Raw genomic sequence first — 24,912 nt, 5'->3', positions numbered from 1 at the left:
TTTTTAGTTTTTACTTAAAAATATAATATATAAAATAAGTTCATTTCTTATTTTTATTTTAAAAAATACGTTGTGATTATAATTTATTTTTTTGTTTATTTTGACACATTTTAAATAAATATCATTTATTTTTTATTGATTGGTAATAAATATATCGTATTTTGTAATATTTTAAAATTAATAAAAAAAATTAAAATTAAAAAATATATATAATAAATATGCATTAATTAAATAACACGTAATCAGTTAAATAATATTATTTTAATTATTTATTATTATTTTTTAAACAAATTACTATGTATTATTCTTTTTGTAAAAAATAATATATTAATGACAAAACACAATAAATCTTCAATGGCATACACTATAGTATGCTCTACAGAATCTTACAAAACTCCAAATCAAATTAACCCAAAACTCACCTCATATCATAAACAAGCAAGCTTTGAGTGTCTTTATTAATTTTTTTTTATATGATTTACTTATTTTTTATTTTTCTATTATATTGAATTTTAGATTTCACTCAACTAACTCCAATATCAAACATATCCAACTTGGGATGATCGCTATTACACGACTCCGATACTTGTGCCATCAATTATGTTAAAACAAGTAAATTACAAGTGTGAAGTTTTACCTCACTGCACAATGTGATAATCGAACTCATGATTCACTGAACTGACATTAATATATCACTTGCCCACTCGCTCAACCTATGCGCTAAGGGTTATCCAACTTGTCATATATCATGACATTCCCCTGTTAATGTTTATCGAGACCAACATTGTCAACCTTCATCCTGATCCCTGTAGTCTTTATTTTATAATTGAAATAATTAAATTACTCGAAAATATAATAACTATATTTTATATTCTATTAAATAGCAAAAGTCAAGCCAAATTCGTTGCAATGTAACTACCAATTCGTGTAAATAACATAATCATCAATTTGTGGGAGGTGTGTGTAAACGCTAATATTATTAGTACATATAATTTAAATTAAAATTTAATAGAATATATTTGCAACAATTTTGGAGCTTAATTTATTTTTATTATATTGATTGTTAATTTTATTATTTACTATTATTAGTTGTAAGTAAATTGATAATTTATTTTTGAGTTTTTTTATTATTATTTTAAAATATATAACACAAATACACAAATAAATAACTATCTTAATATGCAAACTAACAATTTTAATTAATTAATACATATAATAAACAATTGAATTTATTAAATAATTTTAAAATATAAATCCAATTATTATTATAATTGAATTAAATTAAATTAGGGGTCTAAGATTATAGGGCTAAACGTGATTAATTAAGTTCATAATGTACAGAAAATTTGAACTGATGGGGATCGGAAGGCCGTCAGGTGGTACGGTTAATTGGAAAAGAGGAATGTTTTAATATAAACGGGATAAAAAGGGAAGGAATTTAATTCGAAACAATTATTGATTGATTGATATGCTAAATTGAAGAGAGATATGTGGCAAAAGGGGGAAATTGGGGACAAAATAAGGAATAAAAATTAATCGTCGGGTCTCTCAGAGGTATCTGCCCCGCAGGCTGGATCCCCTCTCGAATCGAATCGGAAGCTTTCTTTCTCCGCCGCTCCGCCGGACCGAACCAAACCAAACCCAACGCGCAGCGAAAACCCCCAAGAAACTCTCCGATTAATGTACGGAGGTTCCGGAAAGCTCGGCCGAGGCGGCGGCGGCGGCCGAGGGGGCGCCGCCGCCGGCAAGCGCAACAACCCTCACTCCGCCTTCCACCACCAGCCGCCGCCCCTCCACCGCCCCTCTGCCGCACCGGCCGGCCGCCTCTCGGTCGGCGGTGCCGCCGCCGCCCCGCGCAACCGCGGCGCCATGACTTCACGCCCCGGCACATCGGCCCCTTCCGGTGTGGAGGAGACCTTTAGTTTAGTCACCGGGAATCCTCTCAACTTCGCCATGATTATACGTCTGGCGCCGGACCTTGTCGACGAGATCAAGCGAGTCGAGGCCCAGGGCGGTACGGCGCGGATAAAATTCGATTCCAACGCTAACAATCCTTCTGGAAACGTAAGTGTGTCGAGCTGTAGATAACTAGGAATATCCATATTCACCAAGCTTATGCAACCGAGTTCGTAATTTGATACTTAAATGTTGGAGTATTGTTGCACTTGCTAATTAGTTGTCGCAGTGTACAATGCTTCTCGAAAACTAGGCATCGCAGCAGGTGGTGTAGGGAGTTCTGCATGGTGCATAAGTAAATCACAGAGTTCATGACGAATTTCATTGGGTTTGGGTTTATAGGGGTTTACTGCATTTTCTGTTTTGGATTAAAAATGTATGTTATTGAATGTAAGGGGTAAAACGTTGCCAATTGAATTCCGCACTGTGCTTAGGGATATTGATAAAATTGAAAACCGCATTACCTAAAATCTAGAAGTTTTAGTTGCTAGACGTATAGTAAACCTACAAGGGTACCCTGCTGGTTAACGTTAAATCATAGACATCTTTCCCTCCTAGTACTATAAACAGGTCGAGTATTTAGGGTTCTGACATTGTGAAGGGTCCGATTTCAATCTTCAAGGAAAAATGGAGGAAAGGGATTAGGTGCTGTGTTTTAATGTCAAAGTTATTAGCAATGGGTAGTGGGACACCAGTAGGTTTATTTTTAAGTCCAAACTCTGAAGGCCGAGATAAAATGATCCAGTATTGATAATTTGGTATCTCTTATCTCATGATTGATGAGTGTTTGTCCAATGATTACTAGAGCTATGGAGGAGTGTATGTTAGAGGGTTTCCAGGTGAAACCTGTTGGTAACTTCAGTTGGTCACTTTCTCATTTCTTACATGTATAAATCAATATTGCTGTGATTATTATTTTGATAAGTTAGGTTACTGCTACTATGATTATTGCGCATGCTTATGTGGATCATCTTGATGCATTTTCCTTGCATGCTGATGTGTTTCAAGGGATGCCATGATTAAAAGTCATTTTGGTCAAATTGCTGGGAAGATGTGGTGGCAAATTTTGGGGAACATAGTGTTTGTCAATGGATGTAGAATAGGGTATCACTCCTCCTTTTTTGTGTTTAGCTCTAGGATCATCTTTCCAATTAAAGTTATGGATAGGATGGTAGAGCAACTTGAAAGGAGGTTGATAAGGTGGAAGAGGAATACTAGTTCAAAAAAGGTGGCAAGACTCACACTCATCATATCCTTCTCCATATTTGTTATGCTTACAGAGTTCCATGAACTGATTTTACCATATTTAGAATGTCCCAAGTGTTCTAAAAGGATGTGATGGGGGTTTTCCAATGTAAGTTAATGGGAGTATGGTTTGACTATGCAAGCAGGTGGAAAGGATTCGTTAGTAGACTTATTATTGGAAAATGAAAATCAACCACTTTTTTCTTTTCCTCCCTTCTCTCTTGATGAACCTACAAGGTTATTTGTCTAACTTTTTATGACTTGAGATTGAGTAATCCGTTTAAAAATTTAAGTGTTGAAGGTATTACTCCTTATTATGCCAAGTTCTGAGCTTGGATGAAGGAAGAAAGTTGCATTAGACAGCTAACAGTTAGTGTAAAACTAAAACTGTTTAATTTTTTTAACATGGATGCTAGAAAAAAAAATTCTGTGCTCAGTAGGTTAAGAATGAAAGCTACATGCTTAATGAGGCACCTAATGAAAAGGCATAGAGATAAACAAAAATGTTTATGCATTTGGAAAAAGCTTATGACAAAATCCTTTAAGAAATTTTATGAATGGTTTTAGAGGAAAAAGGAAGTTTGAGTTGTTTATATATAGGTTATTAAATATATGAATTATGTATTAAAAATGTGTTAGGACTTTTGGAGGGAGATATTGATGCTTTTTTTAATTACAACTAGATTTTAAGGATTTGCACTAAGCCTTACCCATTTGTTTTACTAGTGGATGAACTCGCTAAGCATATCTAAGAAGAGGTGCCTTATTGTATGTTATTTTGTTGATGTCTTGGTGAATAAGATGAAAGAAAGCATGAATACTAAGCTCAAGTGAAGGAGGGACACCTTAGAATTCAATGGCTTTTAGTTGAGAAGATAAAAAATAGAGTATATAGAAAGTAATTTTTGTAAAAAAAAAAAAAATTGTGGATGATTTTATGGTGGGACTTAAAGATTATGTCATTTTTGGAAAAGACTGGTTAGATATCTAAGATTAATTGTTTGAAAAGATGGAGATAAGATGTTATTGACAAAATTAAGACAAGATTGTTAGAATAGTGAAGTGTTTCAAGCATTTTATGTGATTCAAGTCAATTTAAAAATAAAAGGGAAGTGTTATTGGATGGTTATAAGACTAGCTTGTCATGACCCTAGGATACAACGGTCATTAAGCATGCGACAATTACTGATTTGTATTTTTCTTGTATTCCTTTAGTTACATTTCTGTTTTAGATGAGAAGTTGTAATACTTTCAGTTACAAATGATAACTGAAAGCACTAACAATGAGAGTAGCTATATAAGCTACTCGAGAGGCTCTTTTGGAGGATATTGAGTAATAATTGATTGAATGCTTCTCTCTCTTCAGTTCTCTCTCAGATTTCTCTCTCGCATCTTTGTGCTCTTCTCTCCTTTCCTGTCTATTCTACTTCTATTATTGCTGTCCCCCTCCAATTCCTTTCTCTCTCTCCCGAACTCTTCTCAATTTTCCATCTAAACCCTAGCCAAACCCTAGGGTCGTAACATAGCTTTATTGTATGTCACGAAATGTTAGGCAATTAAGCACAAACATGTGGAAAATACTTGTGTCACTAAGATAAAAGATGTTTCTATAGATGTGCTAGTATATAAGAAAAGATAGAATTAGAATTAAAAGCATCTATAATAAAGTCAAAGTAATGTCTTATAGATATGAAACATGAATAGTGATTAAAAGAGCTTGAACATGTGAGAAGAAAATCAATAGATGCTCTTAGGTAGGAGTAGGACTCAGAATATTGTGGTTTACAAAAAAGATACAATCATGGATAGTGATTAGCTAGCTAGAACCATGCAGTCTATCCTGTTGGATCAAGGTTTGGTGTGTTGTTGCTACTGCTTGAAGTTCAGTTAGTTTTCAACTTTGTTCAAAATTAATTCTTCCAATTAGATAGGTACCTTTGCCTTTTACCATGGCCTTGCATCGTGATATCCCTAGAACCTGGTGTAATTTTGGGTAGTTGTACATATTTGGTCTTACATAGCTGATAGCTTAGGGTGCACTTGCCATTTTGAAAGTGAAAATTCTAGAAATTTTAAAAACACCTTATATGATAACTTCTGAATCCAACAAAAATGTCTTTATGCTGTTTTCTAAAACTTTGGTCTTTTGCTTTTGGGGTCAATTCAGTGAAAAAGTTTTGGAGCCAATTTTGCCAAAAAATATTTTCTTGAGTTTATTTAGGCCTGGAATAAGAAAACCAATTTTGGAACCTTGACTAAAAGGGTCCACAGTTTTTTTGCCAATTTTCAGCACTAATGCCACTGATCAAAATGCATCTAGATATTCCAAGTCATCTGTTTGATGAGACTCCATCATCGACTAGAACCAATTTTCAAATCCTGTTGTTCTAGTCGATGATAGAGTCGCTTCAAAAACTACTAACCAATTTCCGAATCCTGTTCTTAGGAAATGCTGAAATGAATTTGTGCTTGCCATAGTTTGATACTTGTATTTTGCATCCAAAGAAGGACATGCCTTGTGAAAGAGGCTCCTCACTTTCACTTCTTCTTTTTGGTCCTTGTATTTTGCATCCAAGGAAGGGCATGCTGTTATGACCCTAGGGTTTGGCTAAGGTTAGGAAGTAAATTGGTAAGAATTAGAGGAAGAAAGAGCAGAACGGGAGGGAAAGAGAGAACAGAACAGAAAGAATTGTGGGAGAGGAGAGAAAACCAAGGGAAAGCTAGGAGAATTGACAGAGGGAAATGGAATTCAATTGTTATTCAAATCATGCCTTCCTCTAACTATGCTAGCCTTTTCATAGGCTTACAATTGAAGGAAATAACGGAAAATACAACCAACCAACTACTCTAACAGCCCTAATAACTATTTATACAAGAGTTAGTTATTCCCGCCTAACCTCTAAACTCTAACAGCTTATACACCGTGGATTCCCCCCCCCCCCCCCCCCCAAAAAAAAAAAAATTACAATCATATCCCTAGGGTCATGACACATGCCCAGCGAAAGAGGCTCCCTGCTTTGTGAGGGTCAGGAAAAGGTTGTTTTTTCTATGCAGCCTTACCCTTGTTTTGCAAAGGGGCTGTTTCCATAACTTGAACTTGCGACCTGTTCATCATGAAGGAGCTACTGGGATATCTTTGAAGATTTTTGAGATCTGGACTGTTAATTATTCATAAATATGTACACGTGTTGTGGTTTTGCATAGCGTGAATTCTGATGGTTATGCTGACCAATTTCCTTTTTTAATTTGTTGCAATTTAGGGCTGTTAAGTTAAAAATATCATGTCTGGTGTCTTATTAGATTACACTATGGTTGCAGTTGCACAACTTCAAGCTAGTGCTGTGTATGTTGTTTTGACATCCAGTTATTTAATGCAGCTTTAAGTTTTTCATTGTATCAGGTTATTGATGTGGGTGGTAAGGACTTTAGGTTCACATGGTCACATGAAATTCGAGACCTTTGTGACATATATGAAGAACGTCAAAGTGGCGAAGATGGAAATGGGTTACTTGTTGAATCTGGGTGTGCCTGGCGCAAAATGAATGTACAGCGTATCCTGGACGAATCTACTAAAAACCATGTTAAAAAGCGGTCAGAAGAAGCTGAACGCCAGCAAAAGTCACGAAAGTATGTCATAGATTCAAAGGAGAATGTCTTTTTATACTTAATGGATTTAGCCTATTTATTTCCTCTCTGTCTCACACACTAATTTTAATTCTTTTCATGCATGCATGTTTAGTCTGGAGCTTTAAACTGCACATTTATTCTTCCTTCATATGGCTGGAAGCACCTTGAAACCCTATAAGTGGCTTACATTTGTAATTTAGTTTAGAATTGATGACCAATGGTCTAACCCTTTAGTTGGTCAAGCTCTTCTCTGCATATTTCATTCTTTGGAATTTGTGGCCTTGGAAATAAGGCCTTCTAAGGAAGAGTCAAGCATGTTTGTACCTTGTCATAGTGGTGTTTGATTATGAAATACATCTCATGATGAGTTTTTTGCAGATGTTGCAAGGCATTTGTATAACATTCCGTTTATTTATCACACAGATTATTTATTTATTTATTCATTTTTTTTAGGAACTGCCAAGAGACTGTCTGGTCAATTGATTCCCAAACATTTCAGGAAAAAGTCCTGAAAAAATGACCCAGTTTCTGGAACCAAGTTGTCTCTGGAGTTTCTGAAACTGCATTCTCATGAAAATGGAAACCAATATGCAAAGAATGATGTTCAAATAGTATAGAAAGTTTGAAAGAAAATCAACACGGCCACATTTTCCAGTTTTTGAATGATAAAGTTATATCTCATCCTAGCTAGGGAGTTCTGTTAGGAAGGGCATTTGGTGTAAAATTTTGCCACATTGTTGTTTTGCATGGATTTGTATTGTCAATGTAACTTTTATAAGTCAATTGACATGATGAATGTTGTGCCACTGACCTAACTTAGTTAAGATAAGATAAGATGGCAGTTGATGACGATTGAATAAAAAAGTTAGTTTCCAATCTGTGTTTGTTAGTAGTTGGCTGAGTTTTCTTCAGTACTTCTGCCATGTCCAGAGCTCTTGTTGCTATCATAGCACAGTAACATGCAGGTTCAATTAATGTTTGTCCATGAAAGTTCTATATTTGTTCCATTTGTATTATTAACTAGCCGTGGTATGAAACCTAGTGCACAAATTCACCTAGCAATTATTTCAGATGAATGAAAAATAGTGGGGCGTAACCCTTAATAGTGACACACTACGCCACTTGCATATAATGACAAATGAGCTAGAACCACTGCATCGACGCCTGGATGTAGTGTCAAATCTGCAAGGGTTTGTTAGGACCTCATGTCCTAACAAGGAATTTCTCCTTTGGCGAGGGGAATTAGGGTTAAGACAGAGAGAGAGAGAAGAGAACGGAGGGGGAGAGAGAGAGAGATAGATGAAATAGGGGAGTTCTAGGAGAAGTCGAAGAGAGAGAAAAGAAAGTATCAATTTGGTTATGAAATTCATTACCTCCATTATTGAATAGGGAGCTCTCATACAACCCTTTTCTCTCCAATCCTTGGAGGTTACAACCTTAACAATTTGATGGTTACATCCTCTAACAAACTAACAGCTTACTACACCCTCCTAACTGCTTATCTGCCTATCATTACAATCTACAACATTTACCTGCCTACTATTACAACCATAGGAAACAAAATACAATTTTACCTCGGGTTCCACATAGGGTCTTGAAATTACCCCCCCCCCCCTCCATTTAACTTTCTTGTCCTCAAGAAAGAGAGAGAAGCCAACCAACTTCTTTTTTAGAACCTGCCACATTGATTGACCCCGACTGTTGATTGTTACTAGCAACTACCCGCTTTGCGGTTGGATCTCCTCTTCTTCTCTAGTGGCGTGTAGAGAAAACAGCGGTGCCACCTAGTTCAACCTTGATTTTAACAATATTCCCAACCTCTTCCTGGTTATTATCTTGCACGACCCATTGTCCATGCTCCCCATCAAAGTTACTGCCCTTCCGTCTTTCGTGATCGTTACTTCTAGCTTGTTGAAATCGAAACTGATGGGACTAATTGCCCGCATCCAATCAACCCCCAACACCACATCACAGCCTTCAAGCTTCAATAGTCGTAAATCTGTCAAGAACGCTTCTCCTTGCATTTCCCAGTGAAAATTCATATAAGCCATCCTACTTTCCATTTTTTCCCCATTTGCAATTGTTACCGTCAATGACTGCACCCTCGTGGTCGTACACCCCAACTTATCCACTATTTTTTTGTCTATAAAACTGTGCATACTTCTATTATCGATCAGAACCATCAGTTTCTAGTTTCTCGCCTTCCCTTCCACCTTGATAGTTTTATTGTTCACCAGTCCCCTTAATACATGTAAGGAGATCACTCCATCCTTCGCTTCTTCTTCCACAACCTCTTCCTCATGTGGAATGTCATCTGATGTGAGCATTTCTTCACCTCTTTCCAACATTAACAACTGTATTTTACATTGATGCCCCAGTACATACCTATCTCCACACTTGCAACACTGGCCAGCATAGTTCCGCTACTCAAAGATCTTGAATCAGCCTTTGAATGACTGATTTCCCACTGTCATAGGTGGAACAACATTGCCCTTCATGTTTTGGCCAAATTTCACTGCTTCCTTACCACCCTCATGGTTGAAGGCCATTTGATTGTTGTGAAAAGAAAGCTGTTGTTTCTTTATCAGGGCTTCCACCAGTATCTCCTGTAGCTTAGCACCTTCAACCCCTTCCTTAACCGATTTTGGTCGTTGCATCTTGACTGCCGGCCTGAGTTCATCATTTAGGCTGCTAATGAAACTTGAAACAAAATAGGCCTCACTTGACGCCAGATTCATTGTACGTATAATAGACTTAAGTTTTTCAAACTTCTCTTGGTATTGTTGAACTGTCACTACCTGTTTTAGCTTGTTAAACTTTTCCACGACATTTGTCAAATTTCGATCCCCGAACTTGGTACAGAATTCCTCAACGAAATCTGACTAGTTGTTGCCTTCCTGCGACTCATACCAATCCTAAAATCAGGAGTCATCCATGTTTAAGTAAGTTGCCGCCAATGTGATCTTCTGGTGCTCTGGAGTTTGATAGAGAACAAATAGCTTTTCACATTGTCGAATCCACCATTGTGGATTTTGTCCTTTGAACATGGTAGATCCAATTTTGGCATGGGAAATTGAGGATGGAACGGTGCAGTTTGCATTTCAGGTCTCCTGTTTGTTGTTCGATCCTCGAATGCCTCTCTTGCCGCTACTGTTTCTGCTTCTAACTCCACTGTTTCTACCACCCATGGGCCTGATCCTTGTTTGGACAACACTGATTCCGATCATTCCTTTGGGGGGAAATTAGGGGACAGTCGTACCTAATTTTGTCTTGCGAACATGAGCGTGAAGCTCTGCATCTACTCTCGAACTACTCGGATCTAGCTTGTCACATCCTCTCCCATGTGTGAGAGTGCCTGATGTAGCTTTCGGTCAATTGCTTCATTGATAGCTTCGATCTTTCCTTGCATGTTCAACACTGCTACATTAACTTGTTGAAGTTGCGCCTCCATTTGCTTCATTCGCATTCCATCTGCCATTGTTTTTGTTTGGATTAAGTTGCCATAGGCCAAGACTCGAGCTTTTGGTCAGCCCTTTTGCAATTTGAACAACAAGCGCCTATTGTTACCAATTCACTTTTCTGGAACACCTTTTGAATTGAGTTCGCCTTCCTTGTTTGACTCCAATATCAGATCGTAGTCGTTGGTCTTGCTCGCCTAACAATACCGAATAGATTTTGCCTTCCTTGTTCGACTCCAAGATCAAATTGTAGTTGTTGGTCTTGCTCGCCTAACAATATCGAACCCAATTGAGATTGATCGGTTCTTGAATTGGTGGAATTTGGTTGTCGGAATTTCTAGGTTTGCTTTGCATTTTGAGTAAGAGTTGCCACAATTCCAACTTAAATCGGCGAAATTGGTTTGGATGTCGGAATTTTTGGGTTTACCTCGTCTTTGTGTTTCAGATTAGAGCTGCCACAATTCCAACTTGAATAGGCTGAATTTGGCTGGTTTTTTATCGCTTCAAGGTTGGAATTACATCCACGGAATAACTGCTCTGATATTAATTTGTCAGGACCTCATGTCCTGACATGGAATTTCTCCTCTGACAAAGGGGATTAGGGTTAGGAGAGAGAGAGAGAGAGAGAGATGAAACAGGGGAGTTCTAAAAGAAGTCGAAGAGAAAGAAAAGAAAGTATCAATTTGGTTATGAAATTCGTTACCTCCATTATTGAATAGGGAGCTCTTATACAGCCCCTTTCCCACCAATCCTTGGAGGTTACAACCTTAATAATCTAATGGTTACATCCTCCAACAAACTAACAACTTACTACACCCTCCTAACTGCCTATTAACTGCTTATCTGCCTACCGTTACAATTTACAGTATTTACCCGCTTACTGTTACAACCATAGGAAACAAAATATAATTTTACCCTGGGGTTCCATGTAGGGTCCTGGAGACGGTTTTGAGTAAAGAAACTAGTCTAAGTTCATAGATTAAGGATTGGATCATGGAATATTGGGACTTTGACGAGGAAATCTTTGGAAATGGTGGATGTGATCATTAGGAGAAAAATTAATATTATTTTCTTCCAAGAGGCGAGATGGTTTGGAGAGAAGGATAATATATTTGACTGACTTTGGTACTCAAGGAAGGATCGAGCAAAGAATGGAATGGGGAGTATTTAAACTTTAAAGGATGGGGCCATGGATGTAAAGAGAATAAGAGATAGGATTATTGTATCTAAAGTTGTTTTAGGAGAAGAAATTATGCATTGCAAGTTGGGTTAAGGGAGCAAGTAAAAGCTAAATTTTGGGAAGATTTAGAGGGGTTGGTTCAAGAGGTGAAGATCTGTCATGATCCTAGGAGCAATAGAAGGGCATCATTGTAATAGGGTTGCAATAGTTTGTTAGGATATTTTTCTCTTTTTGTCTTTTCCCTTTTTGTCTTGTAGCTTAGGTGGTTAGAGAGCTTTGTCTGGTAGCTAAAGTGAGGCTATATATATATATTGCCTCAGTTGTAGGAAGAGGGCATGATGAGAATGTATTGAATATTCTGTTTCTCTCTAATATTTCTCCCTCCCTATCTCTCTCTCTCTTTCTCTCTCTCTCGGTGATCTCCTCCCTTATCTTCTTGTTGTTCTCTCCCTCCCAACCAATCTCTTACCCAAGTTCTTCTCTTAATATTCCCAAACTTCCTTTCATACCCTAGCTCATCTCTAAGGGTGTGACAAGATCATTATAGGAGCTAACTTAAAACAGTCAAATGGGTCGAGAAAGGAATCAGTATAGAGACGTACATGGAGATTATGGATTTGGAGGAAGAAATAATGAGGGTAAAGCTATTTTGGAGTTTACCATGGCATTTTAACCAATGCTAGGGTTAACCAACAGGATAAACACTTAATCACATATAAAAATGGCCTATTAACCACCCAAATTAGACTACTTTCTTATGAGAAAAGAGGACCACTTTTGTTGTAAGAATAGTAAAGTTATATCGAAAGAATGTCTGACTGCTCAACATAGACTTCTAGTCATTGGTGTACATATCAAAACATGGAAGAGAAAAAGTAACACTGTAGAAAACCATGTGTAGAAATATAGGAACAGTTAGGCAGGCAAAATAATATGGACAATTTAATTGATTTATTATATAGTTAATTTTTTTTCCTAAGTTAGGCAGTTTTTTCTGTGTTTGACTGTTTCCATAGGGGTAGTTATCATTTGTAATATATATATGTGTCCAATCCAAATAATAGATTAAGGAGTTTTACAATCCAAACTTCTTCTTGGTATCAGGGCATTTTTTATTAGAAAATTCCTCCATCGTCCCAATGGCGTCATTCACCATAGCAGTCTCTACTTCTTCCTCTCAAGTTCCTGTTGTTTCTAGTTTTAATAGACATTTGGTTATGATGTTCATAAGTGACAGTGGAAAAGATGACTATCTTAATGGTGAAGCCCCTAAACCGAATTCAACAAATTCGAAGTACAAGACATGGAAGGCAAAACACAATATGCTAATATCATGGCTTGTCAATTCCATGACTAATGAAGTCGGAAAAAATCTCATCCTCCACAAGACAACACAAGGAATCTGGGATGTAACAAATGAGATGTATTCCGACACTAAAGACATAGCAGAGGGGTTGTCAAGTAGACCTCTTAGTCACCCAATATTTTAGTCATTTACTAGATATTGATAGCGACTCAACATGTTCAAAATGACCTAAATAGACAAGCACTTTATAAAAAGCAAAATTGAAGGTGGATTTTCTACATACCAAGGATCTACTAGAGACTACCTATCAAAGACTTAGTTTAAAGATGTGAAGATCCAAACTAGACTTTCTTCATATTTACAACCCAGTTTAAGGGGGCATGTAGAAAACCATGTGCATAAATATAGGAACAGTTAGGCAAAATAATAAGGACAATTTAATTGATTCATTATACAATTATTTGTTTTCCTAAATTAGGTAATTTTTTTTGTGTTTAATTGTCTCCATAGAGGTAGTTACTATTTGTAATATATATATATGTGTGTGTCTAATCCGAATAAGAGATTGAGTTTTATAGTCCAAACTTCTTCAAACACAAATGAAGCCCAAGAATTAGATGTTCTGATGGTGGGATTTAAAAGGTGAAAAACAAACTATTTTCTAGGAAAAAGTGCATGTCATAAAAGATTGGACAATAGGAGGAGGTATTGACCAAATGTGGACTAAAATAGCTACTACTATTTGGAATATGGCAAAAATGATTCTAGGACAGTCAAAGGAAAAGTACCGAACAAAAAAGAGTCTTGGTGGTAAAATGAAGAGGTATAAGGGAAAATCAAAACTCAAAAAGCTTGCTATAAGACTTACATAAATGCCATAATAAAGAAAACTTAAAGAGGTATAATTTGGCCAAGAAAGCAAAAAACAATTGTTATTGAGGCAAAGTCAAAAGCTACTTATGCAAATTTATATTGACGACATGATACAAAAGATAAAGACATATATATATATATATAAAACTAGTTAAAGCAACAGAGAGAAACAAAGGAACTACAAGACATAAAAGAAGAACACCAAAAAGTTCTAGTCAATGAGGGGCCAATCAAAGGGGGATGAAAGGAGTATTTCTCGAAGTTATTCAATGAAGGTGGAGAAACAAGTGTTATGTTAGGATATCTTAGTAACTTTGAAGAAGATAGAAATTACATATACTATAGATGTGTTCCAAATTAAATAAAGCAACCATTGAAAGGTGAAGAATCCTAAAGTAGTTGGGCTAGATAATATACTTATAGAAGTATGGAAATGCATGGGATAAGGGGGCATTTTTTGGTTAATGAAATTATTTGATGTGATCTTTAAACAAAAAAAGAAAAGGATATTGGATGAGTGGAGGAAGAGCACTTAAGTGCTCATTTCATTTACAAGAATAAAGGAGATGCTGAAAGTTGTAGAAATTATAGAAGAATCAAGCTAATGAGCCACACTATGAAACTGTAAGAGAGAGTGATTGAACAAAGATTAAGAAGAGAAACTAAGGTGTCTAAAAACCAATTTGATATCATGCTGGGTAGGCTAACAATGGAAGTTATACACTTGCTGAGGTCCCTAATGTAAACATATAGAGATAAACAAGTATTTGCACTTAGTGTTTATAGAATTAGCAAAAGGTTATCAAAAAGTTCATAAAGAAGTCTCGTGGAGGGTTTTAGAGAAGAAAGGAGTTGAATTGCTTACGTGGACATGTATCATGGAGTAAAAACATGTGGTAGAAATATTGAGGCTTTTCCAATCATAATGAGATTACATCAAGGATTTGCATTAAGCCCTTACCTATTTGCCCAAGTAATGGATGAACTCACTAAACATATCCAAGTAAAGTGTCGTGGTTCAATGTTGTTTGTAGGTGATATTGTGTTAGTGGATGAGACAAAGGAAAGCATGAATACTGAACTCGAGATATGGAAGAACACTTTAAAATCTAAAGGTTTTAAATATAATGAAAACTAAATATATAGAATATAAGGTTATTAAAATATTAGTGTGGATGATGTTATGATAAAGCTAAAATATCAAATCATACCAAGAAAATATCGATTCAACTATTTGGATCATTCATGCAAAGAGATAGGGAGATTAAGGAGAATGTTACCCATAGAATTAAGGCATGATGGTTTAAATGGAAAAATGCATTCGGAGTTTTATGTGATAGTAATTTTCATTAAAGGTGGAAGGAACATTTTATAGGATAACATTAAGACCAACTTTGTTGTATGACATGATATGTTGGGTTGTAAAGCATTGACATGTGCAAAATATGAGTGTAATGGAGATCAAGATGCAAAACTGGTTGTGTGGCCATATAAGAAAAGATAAAATTAGAAATGTGTTTATTTGTAATAAGGTTGGAGTGGCTCTTATAAAAGTAAGATGTGTGCAACATGATTAAGATAGTTTGATCAGATGAGAAGAATACCCATAGAGACTCTTGTGAGAAGAGTGGATGAAATGGAAAAAGTATTTAACAAATGAGGTAGAGGAAGATCAATAAAAACAAGGTGGGGGATGCTTAGTTTTGATATTAGTTATAAGGGCCTTATGATAAGGCTATGGATAAAAATGATTGGAGAGTTAGAATTCATGTAGCTAACCTCACATAGTGGGATAAAGGCTTGGCATGTTATTGTATTCTCATGTTCAAAAAGATGGCTTTGAATTCCTGATAACTTGTATTGTCTATATAATCTTTAAATAATTCCTGGTATTTCAACTTTGAAATGATCTCTCACTAGTTTTTGGAAGAGCATTTAAAGGTTGAACTGAAGTTGTATTGTTGACCTAAAGCTTGATGCTTTAAGTTCTGTTGACTATAATTTTTTGATTACAGAGCCATTATTTTAGAGCACGGGAATCCAACAAAGAGTCAAATAAAGGCATTAGCTGCTGCAGAAGGTAAGATTTTAATAACGTTTGTTTCCATTGTTAATGATGTTAGTGTTGTTTTGCTGAGTCCTTTTATGAAGTTCTCGAAACTATTCATTTTAGTTGGCACATTGGCGTGAAACATGCACCAACATTTTTTTTCTCATTTGACTCAAAGAGGGGTTTGACAGGGTTTTTCCTCACTCAAGCATGAAAAAATTTCTCCTTCCTACTTAGTCAAAGAAAGGTTCCTCCTTCTCTTGTGTAAATGGGAAAAAGGAACAAAGACCATATTTTGATATAAGTTGATCTATAATATTTTGGAAAACATGAAATTTGTGATACAACAAACTAATACCTGGAACAGTGACAAACTTTGTGTCGGCCTGAAGATGGATATGTTGAGGATGAAGTATGTATTGAAGATCTATTGTCTGCATTAAATATTGATTAACGCTTAGGTTATTCATTCACCACAGAGGTGGAACCATGGTTCAGTATTTGATGCATGATGGAGCCCAATTATGGTTGGTCGCTCTTCATATGTTATTGGCTAAGGTCATATCTTGAAGGTCTATTAGAAGTCAAGGTTAGGGTTTAAATATGGATGTTGACTTGAATTAGTTGAAAGCTGGTTTACTGTGAAATCAAATAAAGAGATTGGTGAAATTTCTTAGAACATAGGGCGCTGTTTTAGTTGTGGAAAATGATCTCTAGTTTTTTTATCTCCAATTTTCTATAAAATCTCTAGTTTCCATTTTCTATAGGAAGTTTGAAAAATGTGTTCAAATGTTAGAAGTACAGAGAACTAATTTCCAATCTAGAAAATTAGAATATGTGTAACTTGTGTCAGAGAAGGAGATGGAGATGATTTCTTTAAATTTTTTGAAAAACCGTGTTCTCCAAATCTCTAAATTAATAAGGAAAACTTAGAAAACTCATTTTTGGAGTTGTCCAAGTTTAATTCAGTTTTGGAAAATTGTGTTTTCCAAATCTCCCTTTTCAATTTAAGTTTTTGTATTTGAAAAAGTGTTCTAATTTTCCTTTTTCTTTGGAATAATTTTCTGAAAAATTAGGGCTGTTTTCCACAATTAAACAGCCCCTAGATGTTCCTGGTTTGTATAAAGCAACTCGGTGATGAATTAGGTTAGAATGCCTTCCCATTTGACTAGTGACTCGGTTTCTCTTCCATCATTACAGGACACTATGGGTACCCAACGGAATTACTAAGGATGATTTAACTCATTTTGAACCAACATGTAGGACTTCCCTGTTTTTCTTTTTTTGATTTTTCTTCGCCTTTTGTTGCATTGCTCTGAAACTGGATTTAGTATATCTTGCAATTCTAAAAGACTAGATCTGCAATCTTTTATTGTTATTTAGACCTAATATGGTCCTTTCATTGTTGACGGATTTAGTCATTTGTATGGCTATCAGTAATTCACAATATCGTGCCTCTTATTTGCTGGTAACATTACTGGTTCCACTAATTAATCTGCATTTATTTGAAGATGCAAGATATTCAACTAGCCTGAATGCATTTGGCTATGCAAGATCTTGTTGATCTATGAACTGAGGGTTCTTGATCTAGTTTTATTGTCTAAATGGTAATAATGAAGTCCATATTAGAAAAACTGTTGTTTTCCTTCATAGTATTCGAGGAAGAGGATTTTCATATAGGGGTGAAGAAGCTGATTCTTCTACATTTTAGATGTTGGATTATGGGTCTCCTCATTATTTCTGGTCTCGTACTTTGGTTTAAATGAATTCTTATGTTATTACTTTCTATGTTAGAATCCACATTGCAAAATTTTGACATGATTGTGAGCTACCTAACATGGTTTCCTTGTTTCTAGCTAACCCGTGGAGGAAGCCTTTCATGAAAAAGGAACCTGAATTCAAAAAGAGGAAAGTTGAAACACATACAGGTAGCTATTATGGATCAATGTTTCCTGATTGTTCTATTTTCAAAACTTGCACATGCTTACTTTGGCAATTCAGTTTCAGTTTAAGCAGCTACTTTGACTCAGTGCTTCTTTCTATATTTTCCTCAACTGCTGTAATTTGCCTACCTCCATTATTCTTTTGCATCAGTTACCATTGGAGGTCCTCCTAAAGCTGCTTTTAAATCTGGTTTGCCTGCCACAACTCCTGCAAAGGGTAGGCCATCAGTTTCTCCTCTACCTTCACCGCCTGAGCATTCTGGTGCTCCAGCATCTCCATTGGGAACTGGAAATCATACCAAAGGTCACACTGGTATAGAAGAGGTTATGCCCATTCAGGTGAACACCAAAGAGAACAGTACCCGCTCTGAGAAAGAAATGCCCAATAGGGCCACTAGTGGAGCAGCAAGGGTAAAGCCAGGGAGTAGGGGGAACTTAGGGGCTAAACCAACAGATTTGCAGAGCATGCTGATTTCGCTCCTCAAGGAGAACCCCAAGGGTATGAGTGTTAAGGTTAGTGCATGGATAAATCATAAATTCAAACTACTTTTCATCAAATTATGTGCTGTGAGTAATCCATATATTCTGTTAAGACATCTTAAGTATATCACATTATGTTCATTCATTCTTTATTACATAACCTTGTAATTTCGTTTTCCTCCTGTATTTTTTTGTGTGTGTGTATATTGTAGGCATTGGAGAAAGCCATTGGTGATAAAATACCGAACTCTGTGAAGAAAATTGAGCCCATAATAAAAAAAGTAAGTGGTGGAAATCCTTGATGCAGTTATTTGTAAGAACAGTTAATGACTTTATGTGTTCTCATTTAATTTTGAACATCAGATCGCAACTTTCCAAGCCCCAGGAAGATATTTTTTGAAACAAGGAGTGGAGTTGGAACACCTCAAGAAACCTTTGTCAGAAAGTGGAAGGTAAACAGTTTTGCTTTTAATTAGTCCGATTCCTCAAATGCTAACAGTTTTGTATTTTATTATATCTTAGTGAGTTGTAGTCACTAAAAGGCAGAAACCAGGTACTTCTATTCATTGTTTGGTCATCACTATATATTTATTATCCATCAAATGAAAAGGCTGAACTGATTGAAGATAAGAAAAATAACTGCATGTGAAGTCATAATCCTGTCCTCAACATAGGATGACCTGCAAATTTTATTAATTTATTTTACCATACTTCTTTTTAAGTCATTAGATTGTCTGTGTCGTTATTATGTACCCTTTCATCTTTAATTTGATTTCATAGTGGCAGGTTTTGGATGAAATTTCAGGATATCCTGATTTTATTCTGTCCTTTTGTTTTCCCCATTCATTGTTGGCATAATTATTGCAAATTCTATCTGTTACTATTGATTGACCATCTTTTTTCACTAAAGTACTCATGGACTTTATTGACTATATGACGTGTAAATGGTGAATTACTCAGGTTCTGTTACATTCTGGCCTTTCTTGTTTTCTGTTTGTATCAACTTTTGCAGCTCACTTCTTGAAGCAATTTTCTCTATTTTTGTTTTCGTTCTATTAACTTTCAAATTCAGTGAGACCTTTGTACTTCAAGCTTGTAAATATCAAGGTCACATGACAGCCAACTTGGAAGGGATGCCATTAATCTTCAGGAAAATATATATATATATTGTTAAGCTATGCATATTCATGATGTTATATTCATGGTGTTAAGCTGTGCATTGGGGAATTCATGCTGCCATAGTTCTTTGGTTTAATGTTCTCTCTTTGCAGTTCTCCTGAATATGATCGTCATCGAACACCTGCCCCTGAAAACAAACAGGATGATGCTTCTGCTGCCACACGGAACTTTGAAGAGAAAGTCCCTACCAAGGAATTTGATAGGCAGGCAGGGTTGAACCCTAAACTTGGAGAACAGAAGTCCCCAGAAAAAGTTGATACTCAAAATCATTCTCCTGATATTTTTGGTGACAAAAAGGTTTCTGACAATAGTGAAGGCCCAGCAGGTAGCTCTAATGACAGTGGAAGTGACAGTGATAGTGAAAGTGATAGCAGTGATAGCGGAAGTGACAGTGGAAGCCATAGTAGAAGCAGAAGCAAAAGTAGGAGCCCAGCGGGAAGCGGGAGTGCAAGTAGCAGTGATAGCGAAACAGATGCCTCTTCTAATAGCAAACAAGGCCCTGATGAGGATGTGGACATTATGACAAGTGATGATGACAAGGAATTGAAGCCAAAATCTGAACCAGGGGTTTCAGTATCACCAATTCCTTGGAGGACATCTGACAGTGTGCCTGTACAAAATGGAATTGATGAGAAGCAAGATGCAAATAGTTCTGATGTGGTTGAGATTGAGAAAGACTCGCCTGATGATGTTCAACAAACTGAAACAGCTGTCAATTTGATTTCTAATAGAGAAGGTGAGAAACCTTTAAGAGACATTAGACCTTTTTCACCTGGTAACCAAGAATGCCCAGAGAATCAAGTTTACACAGGAATTTTGTTTGGTGAAAGTGAAAGTACTGCTAAGGATGGGTTTAAGCATGAGCAGACTGGTAGTTCCGAGAGGTTGTCTAGAGGAAAATCTAAAAGGAGCTCTGATTCGATGCGCCATGTTGAGAAACTTGACCATGCAAAAAGATTGAAATCTGGAAGCTTGCCTCAACCAAAAGCCTTCCGGGGTAGAGATTCCTTCTTCTCAGAGTCTCCTCAGAGACTATCTCCTGATAGGGTCATTGAAGACCCTTACAAGGGTAATTCCACTCAAATGATGAATAAAACATCTAGGGATGGAAATGCTGATTCTGATATACAGAAGGGCTACAACCAAGGAAGCTTTGGCAAATCTAGTTTGGATTCTCAAAATTCAGGAAGAAGGCCTGTTGACGTCATTGCACGGGTGAGGGTTCCTGAATCAGCAGAAAGACATGGAATACATGCTGAAAATTTGGGATATGGACATGGCGTTACTGAAAGGAATCGTCATTTCAATGATGGTTTACCAATCCAGAAAGATAACATTTGTAGTGAAATTCAAGATGAGAATTGTTATACTAAAGAGAAAAACATGCCAAGAAATTCCAAGGAAGGTGCTTTTGCAGACACACACTCAATGTACCTTGACTCTACTTTTTATGGGAAACATGGGGAACCCCCAGGGGGGAAGCTTAAGGAGGCTGGAGAAGTTTCAAATTCTCGCATGGGGTATTCACTAAAGGACAATGAAAGAATTGATGTGGAAAGATCTTCCATCTTAAATGGGAGAAGCAAAATACTTCAGAGAGAGCTTTCAGACTTGGAGTTGGGTGAACTTCGTGAGCCTTTGCTGGAGGAAACTCCTGGGTTTAAGAAAGAATTTGAAAGAAAAAGTTCATTTAAACAATCTGAGAACAGAACAAGCTCTTCAGATTACTGGAACTTAGATACAAGTAAGGGGAAACTTACTGGAAAAACATCTGTTGACTCGAGAAAGCTGTCCCCGCCTCATTCTAGGGTAGGGGTCCCCAACAACCTGGAGGGTTTATCTAAAAAGACTCCTGAACATCATACTGAAGATATAAATAGACTGCAGCACCATAGGGTTGGGAAATCTCAGTCACAAGCCCTACAGCACCTATCAAGAGTAGATCGTGAACTTGATGCATATAAATTAGCAGATATGAGTGGTAAGCCTAGACAAAATGAAGCTAGAGTAAGCCAGGCGACTGGTATAGAAGGCTATGGAGATACTAATAGGAAAGCATCTTCCAGTGCACCGCAACAGTATGATACCAAGCGAGGACCAATTTCTCATCCTATGAAAGAAAGTCGAACACAGAAATCAAATATGTTGGCGGAATTAAGTGATACAAGGAAGGATACTTCTTTAACTGAGAGTAATGAAGGGAATGTAAAGAGGAGGGAATCTTCTTCCGATGAGAATAGTTGCTCATATTCTAAGTATGAAAAGGAGGAGCCTGAGCTTAAGGGACCAATAAAGGACATCAATCAGTAAGTACTCACAGTGCTTTCTTACTGTAATTAATATCAGTATACTGCTTTATTTTGCCTTTCTATCTTCTATAGTTATGGTCTCATCTAAAATTATTCTGCTCATCTTTTTTCTGTTTTATTTGCCTTTGTGAATCTTTAGGTATAATGAGTATGTGCAGGAGTTTTGTGAGAAGTATGATAGCTACTGCTCATTGAACAAGATCCTAGAGGGCTACAGGTATTATGCAAGTTCATTTGCTCATTTCTAGGTTTTGGGACTTCTGCTTTGTTAGTAATTGTTCTATTGAAGTTGCTTTGGGTTTATGGATATAAGTTCATGTTGGTTAAGGTGGCATGGTTTTGTTTGTTGCAGGATTGAATTTGAAAAACTGGGAAAGGACCTTGCAATTGCTAGAGAGAGGGATATGGGAAAATATTACAACATTGTGAACCAATTGAAGGAATCATATCGTCAGTGTGGAACGGTGAGCTTCATTGTTGTTTCTCTTTCTCATACAAAGTCCTTGTGCAAAGCTTGATGCATCGGCCAAATCCATGATGAGATTTTTTACTAATCAAATATTATGTTCCCCTATATTCTTCAATTCCTATTATATTCTTCACGATCTCCATTCTCCCAACCTGTTATTGTATTCTGAACTGTTGATCTTCCTCTTTTAGGACAACACACTGTATGTGCTTCAGTGTCTACACCTTAGCTAGTTTACACGGGTGATGATTATTGGTGTTCAGGGGCAGACGCAGAAATTTATGTAGGGGGAGGTTGAAATTTTTTTTTGAGATGTAGAACTGTACATCATAGATTTTGGGGTAGGCTGTAATTTTTTTTTGACTAATTTATTATTAAAAATTATTTTTTATATTAAAAATTATTTTTAATTGTGGGCTGCCCTGTGCTTCAGCTCAGGCCAGCTCACACGTGGATACGCCTCTGTTGGTGTTAAAAACTATGGTTTTAGAGTTACTTTTGGGAGATTTTGTTGCTTGCTGAATCTGTTTTCAACTCAGGAACTTGCTTGAGCATAATGATTGCATCATTTGGCATCTATTTTTATCCTAATGCTTGAGCATAAGGATGGGTGATTGCCACTCTCTTCATGTCAAGGGCACCATGCTCAAGAGTGCCACACTTCCTAAATAATCTTTTAACAATGTGATGTGAATCTCATTGAAGTTGGTAATAGCAGTGCTTATCAAAAAAGAGAGTGTTTTCCTTTATGCAAGTTTAACTGTATAATACAGTATGCATTATCTATATTGGCTTTTCTTAATTTCTCATCTGACCTTTTATAATTCAACTTATGCAGAGACATAAGAGGCTGAAGAGAATATTTGTTGTGCTTCATGAAGAATTAAAGGTTATTAATCCAAAACTGGTGAATTTGTGTCTCATGTATTTTCTGTTATTAGGCCATCGATAAGTAAAGCTTATGTTGCAGCAACCTCTTCTGGCAATGTCAAGTTAATAGTTATGATTTCTTGTCACAGCACATGAAGGAGATGATGAAAGACTTTGCCACCTTGTATTCAAGTGATTGACACCTCATTGTGACATACTCTTTCCGGGCCTAATTTGCTTCTCGGGACTTCTGGGATTCTATATATGTCGAGGTGGGTTCCAATGATTGCACAACAGGTTTCAATGTGGTGATCGATCCGTAAATATACGACGAATGGCTGCAGTAAGACAGTGTTATAAGAAGCTTTAAAAATTCGAAGGAGCCCAATGTCGGTCGAGTCTTGTCTCAATGAGATGAAGTTGGAACCACCCGGTTGAATAGAGAGAAAGTGTTGGTGCCACAGCCTCCCATAGGGTTTTTTCGGGCGCAACGATGGCATCAAAGCATTGTGAGTTGTGAATGAAGTATTCATCTCCTCGAACGGGTTTACATACAGGAAACTTACCGTAAGGTCCTATTGCTGTGAAATTTCGTCGCGGTCATCTGTTTGTTTGGCCGGAAAAACAGGAAGGAAGCCATCCCCCCGGCCCCAAAGTTTTGTGATGTTATGTTTTTTATACTGAGCAAAGGTTACAAGATAAGATCCTTCTTCACAGGTTGATGTAATAATGTCAAGCATTTTGTTATTAGGGATACCCAACAAGAGCGAGCCGGCTGGCTTCCCTTGGACAATGATCCAATTAGGTTTTGACTTTGTACCCTTATTTGTAAAATGCTGCCTGTCCTTGCTCTGCAAATTAATTAATAATGTTCTTGCTATTAGGCAGAAAGCCAGTGATTCTGCTTTTAATTTGGGTTTGTTTATTTGGCAAATGGTATTTGTACACAAAGTTCTTACGCTCTATGATCCACTCTTTGCAAGTGAACAAAATTGAGAGATTTTTTGTTTCACTAACTTTGAAGAAATGCTCCTAAAATCTCTTCAATAGTGTAAAAACTTGATATATTTATTATTGACATTAGCTAACTTATCTACCATATACAAATTATATACTCTCAAGTAGTGTTTGTTAATTAAGATATGTATCGGAGAAAGTGGAATGTGAAAAGTATTTTAGATAAAAGTGTTATTTTATTATATTTAGTAAATTTATTTGACGACCATTGAAAAAAAAGTCGCGTAACTTCTTATTTGAGTTTTTTCAAATAAATTTATCTTGTTCCTTACAGATAGTAAAAAATAACTCATGTCTTTTAATGTATTTTAAAAAATTTAGCAAATAATTTAATAAAAATTTTGGAATATCTTATCTCCATCATTCCATATCATAGTCCAAAAAATATTATAACATTATCTTATTCATTTTTAAAAAAAACTATCTTAATGTTTTTGACTAGTCTCATATCTTATTTGATTGAAATATAATCAATCAAATAAGATATAAAAGAATATTGATGCAATTATTTCTTAACATTAGTGTTTCCACTTTTGGTTCAACTAATCTCATGAATCCATACACGACATCTGTTATACATATATTAAATAAATTATCACTAATATAGGAAATATGACCATAAGCGTAGCACATCATGATCTTTTGAATAATTTTTTTGGTTTAATTAAACCTTAAATACCAAAGCAAATTTTTTTTTCTCGAGTGACTGAGTCCCCAAGACATTATATTAGTAATATCAAATTTAAATATCTCTAAGTGTCATTTATCAAGTGATTTTTTAGGTTAATTCCTTATCTTATTAATTTTTTTCACATAAATTTTTATTAATATTCTTCTCATATTACCAGTTATTAATTATTATAAAAGAGATTTTATTTTTATGGCATTATTTTATTTTTAAAAAAATAAAATAATAAAAAGAACTCTTTAAATATTGCTAGCCCTGATCT

The 24,912-nt window shown here is 36.1% G+C and overlaps 1 protein-coding gene across 1 annotated transcript; it reads left to right on the top strand.

Moving 5' to 3' along the window:
* The first annotated feature begins 1,478 nt into the window (after positions 1-1,478).
* LOC127795077 (uncharacterized) lies at positions 1,479-23,856 on the top strand. The gene is made up of 12 exons (XM_052326525.1): positions 1,479-2,064; positions 6,602-6,828; positions 15,661-15,725; positions 17,552-17,623; positions 17,790-18,151; positions 18,331-18,399; positions 18,482-18,570; positions 19,390-21,603; positions 21,746-21,823; positions 21,959-22,070; positions 22,914-22,964; positions 23,095-23,856. Exons 1-12 carry the CDS (start codon positions 1,681-1,683, stop codon positions 23,143-23,145), a joined length of 3,774 nt encoding a protein of 1,257 aa, XP_052182485.1. The 5' UTR covers positions 1,479-1,680; the 3' UTR covers positions 23,146-23,856.
* The last annotated feature ends 1,056 nt before the right edge of the window (positions 23,857-24,912 follow it).

Source organism: Diospyros lotus, chromosome 2, assembly GCF_014633365.1.
Source record: "Diospyros lotus cultivar Yz01 chromosome 2, ASM1463336v1, whole genome shotgun sequence".
Lineage (NCBI taxonomy): Eukaryota > Viridiplantae > Streptophyta > Magnoliopsida > Ericales > Ebenaceae > Diospyros > Diospyros lotus.
This window is presented reverse-complemented; position numbering and strand designations above follow the sequence as displayed.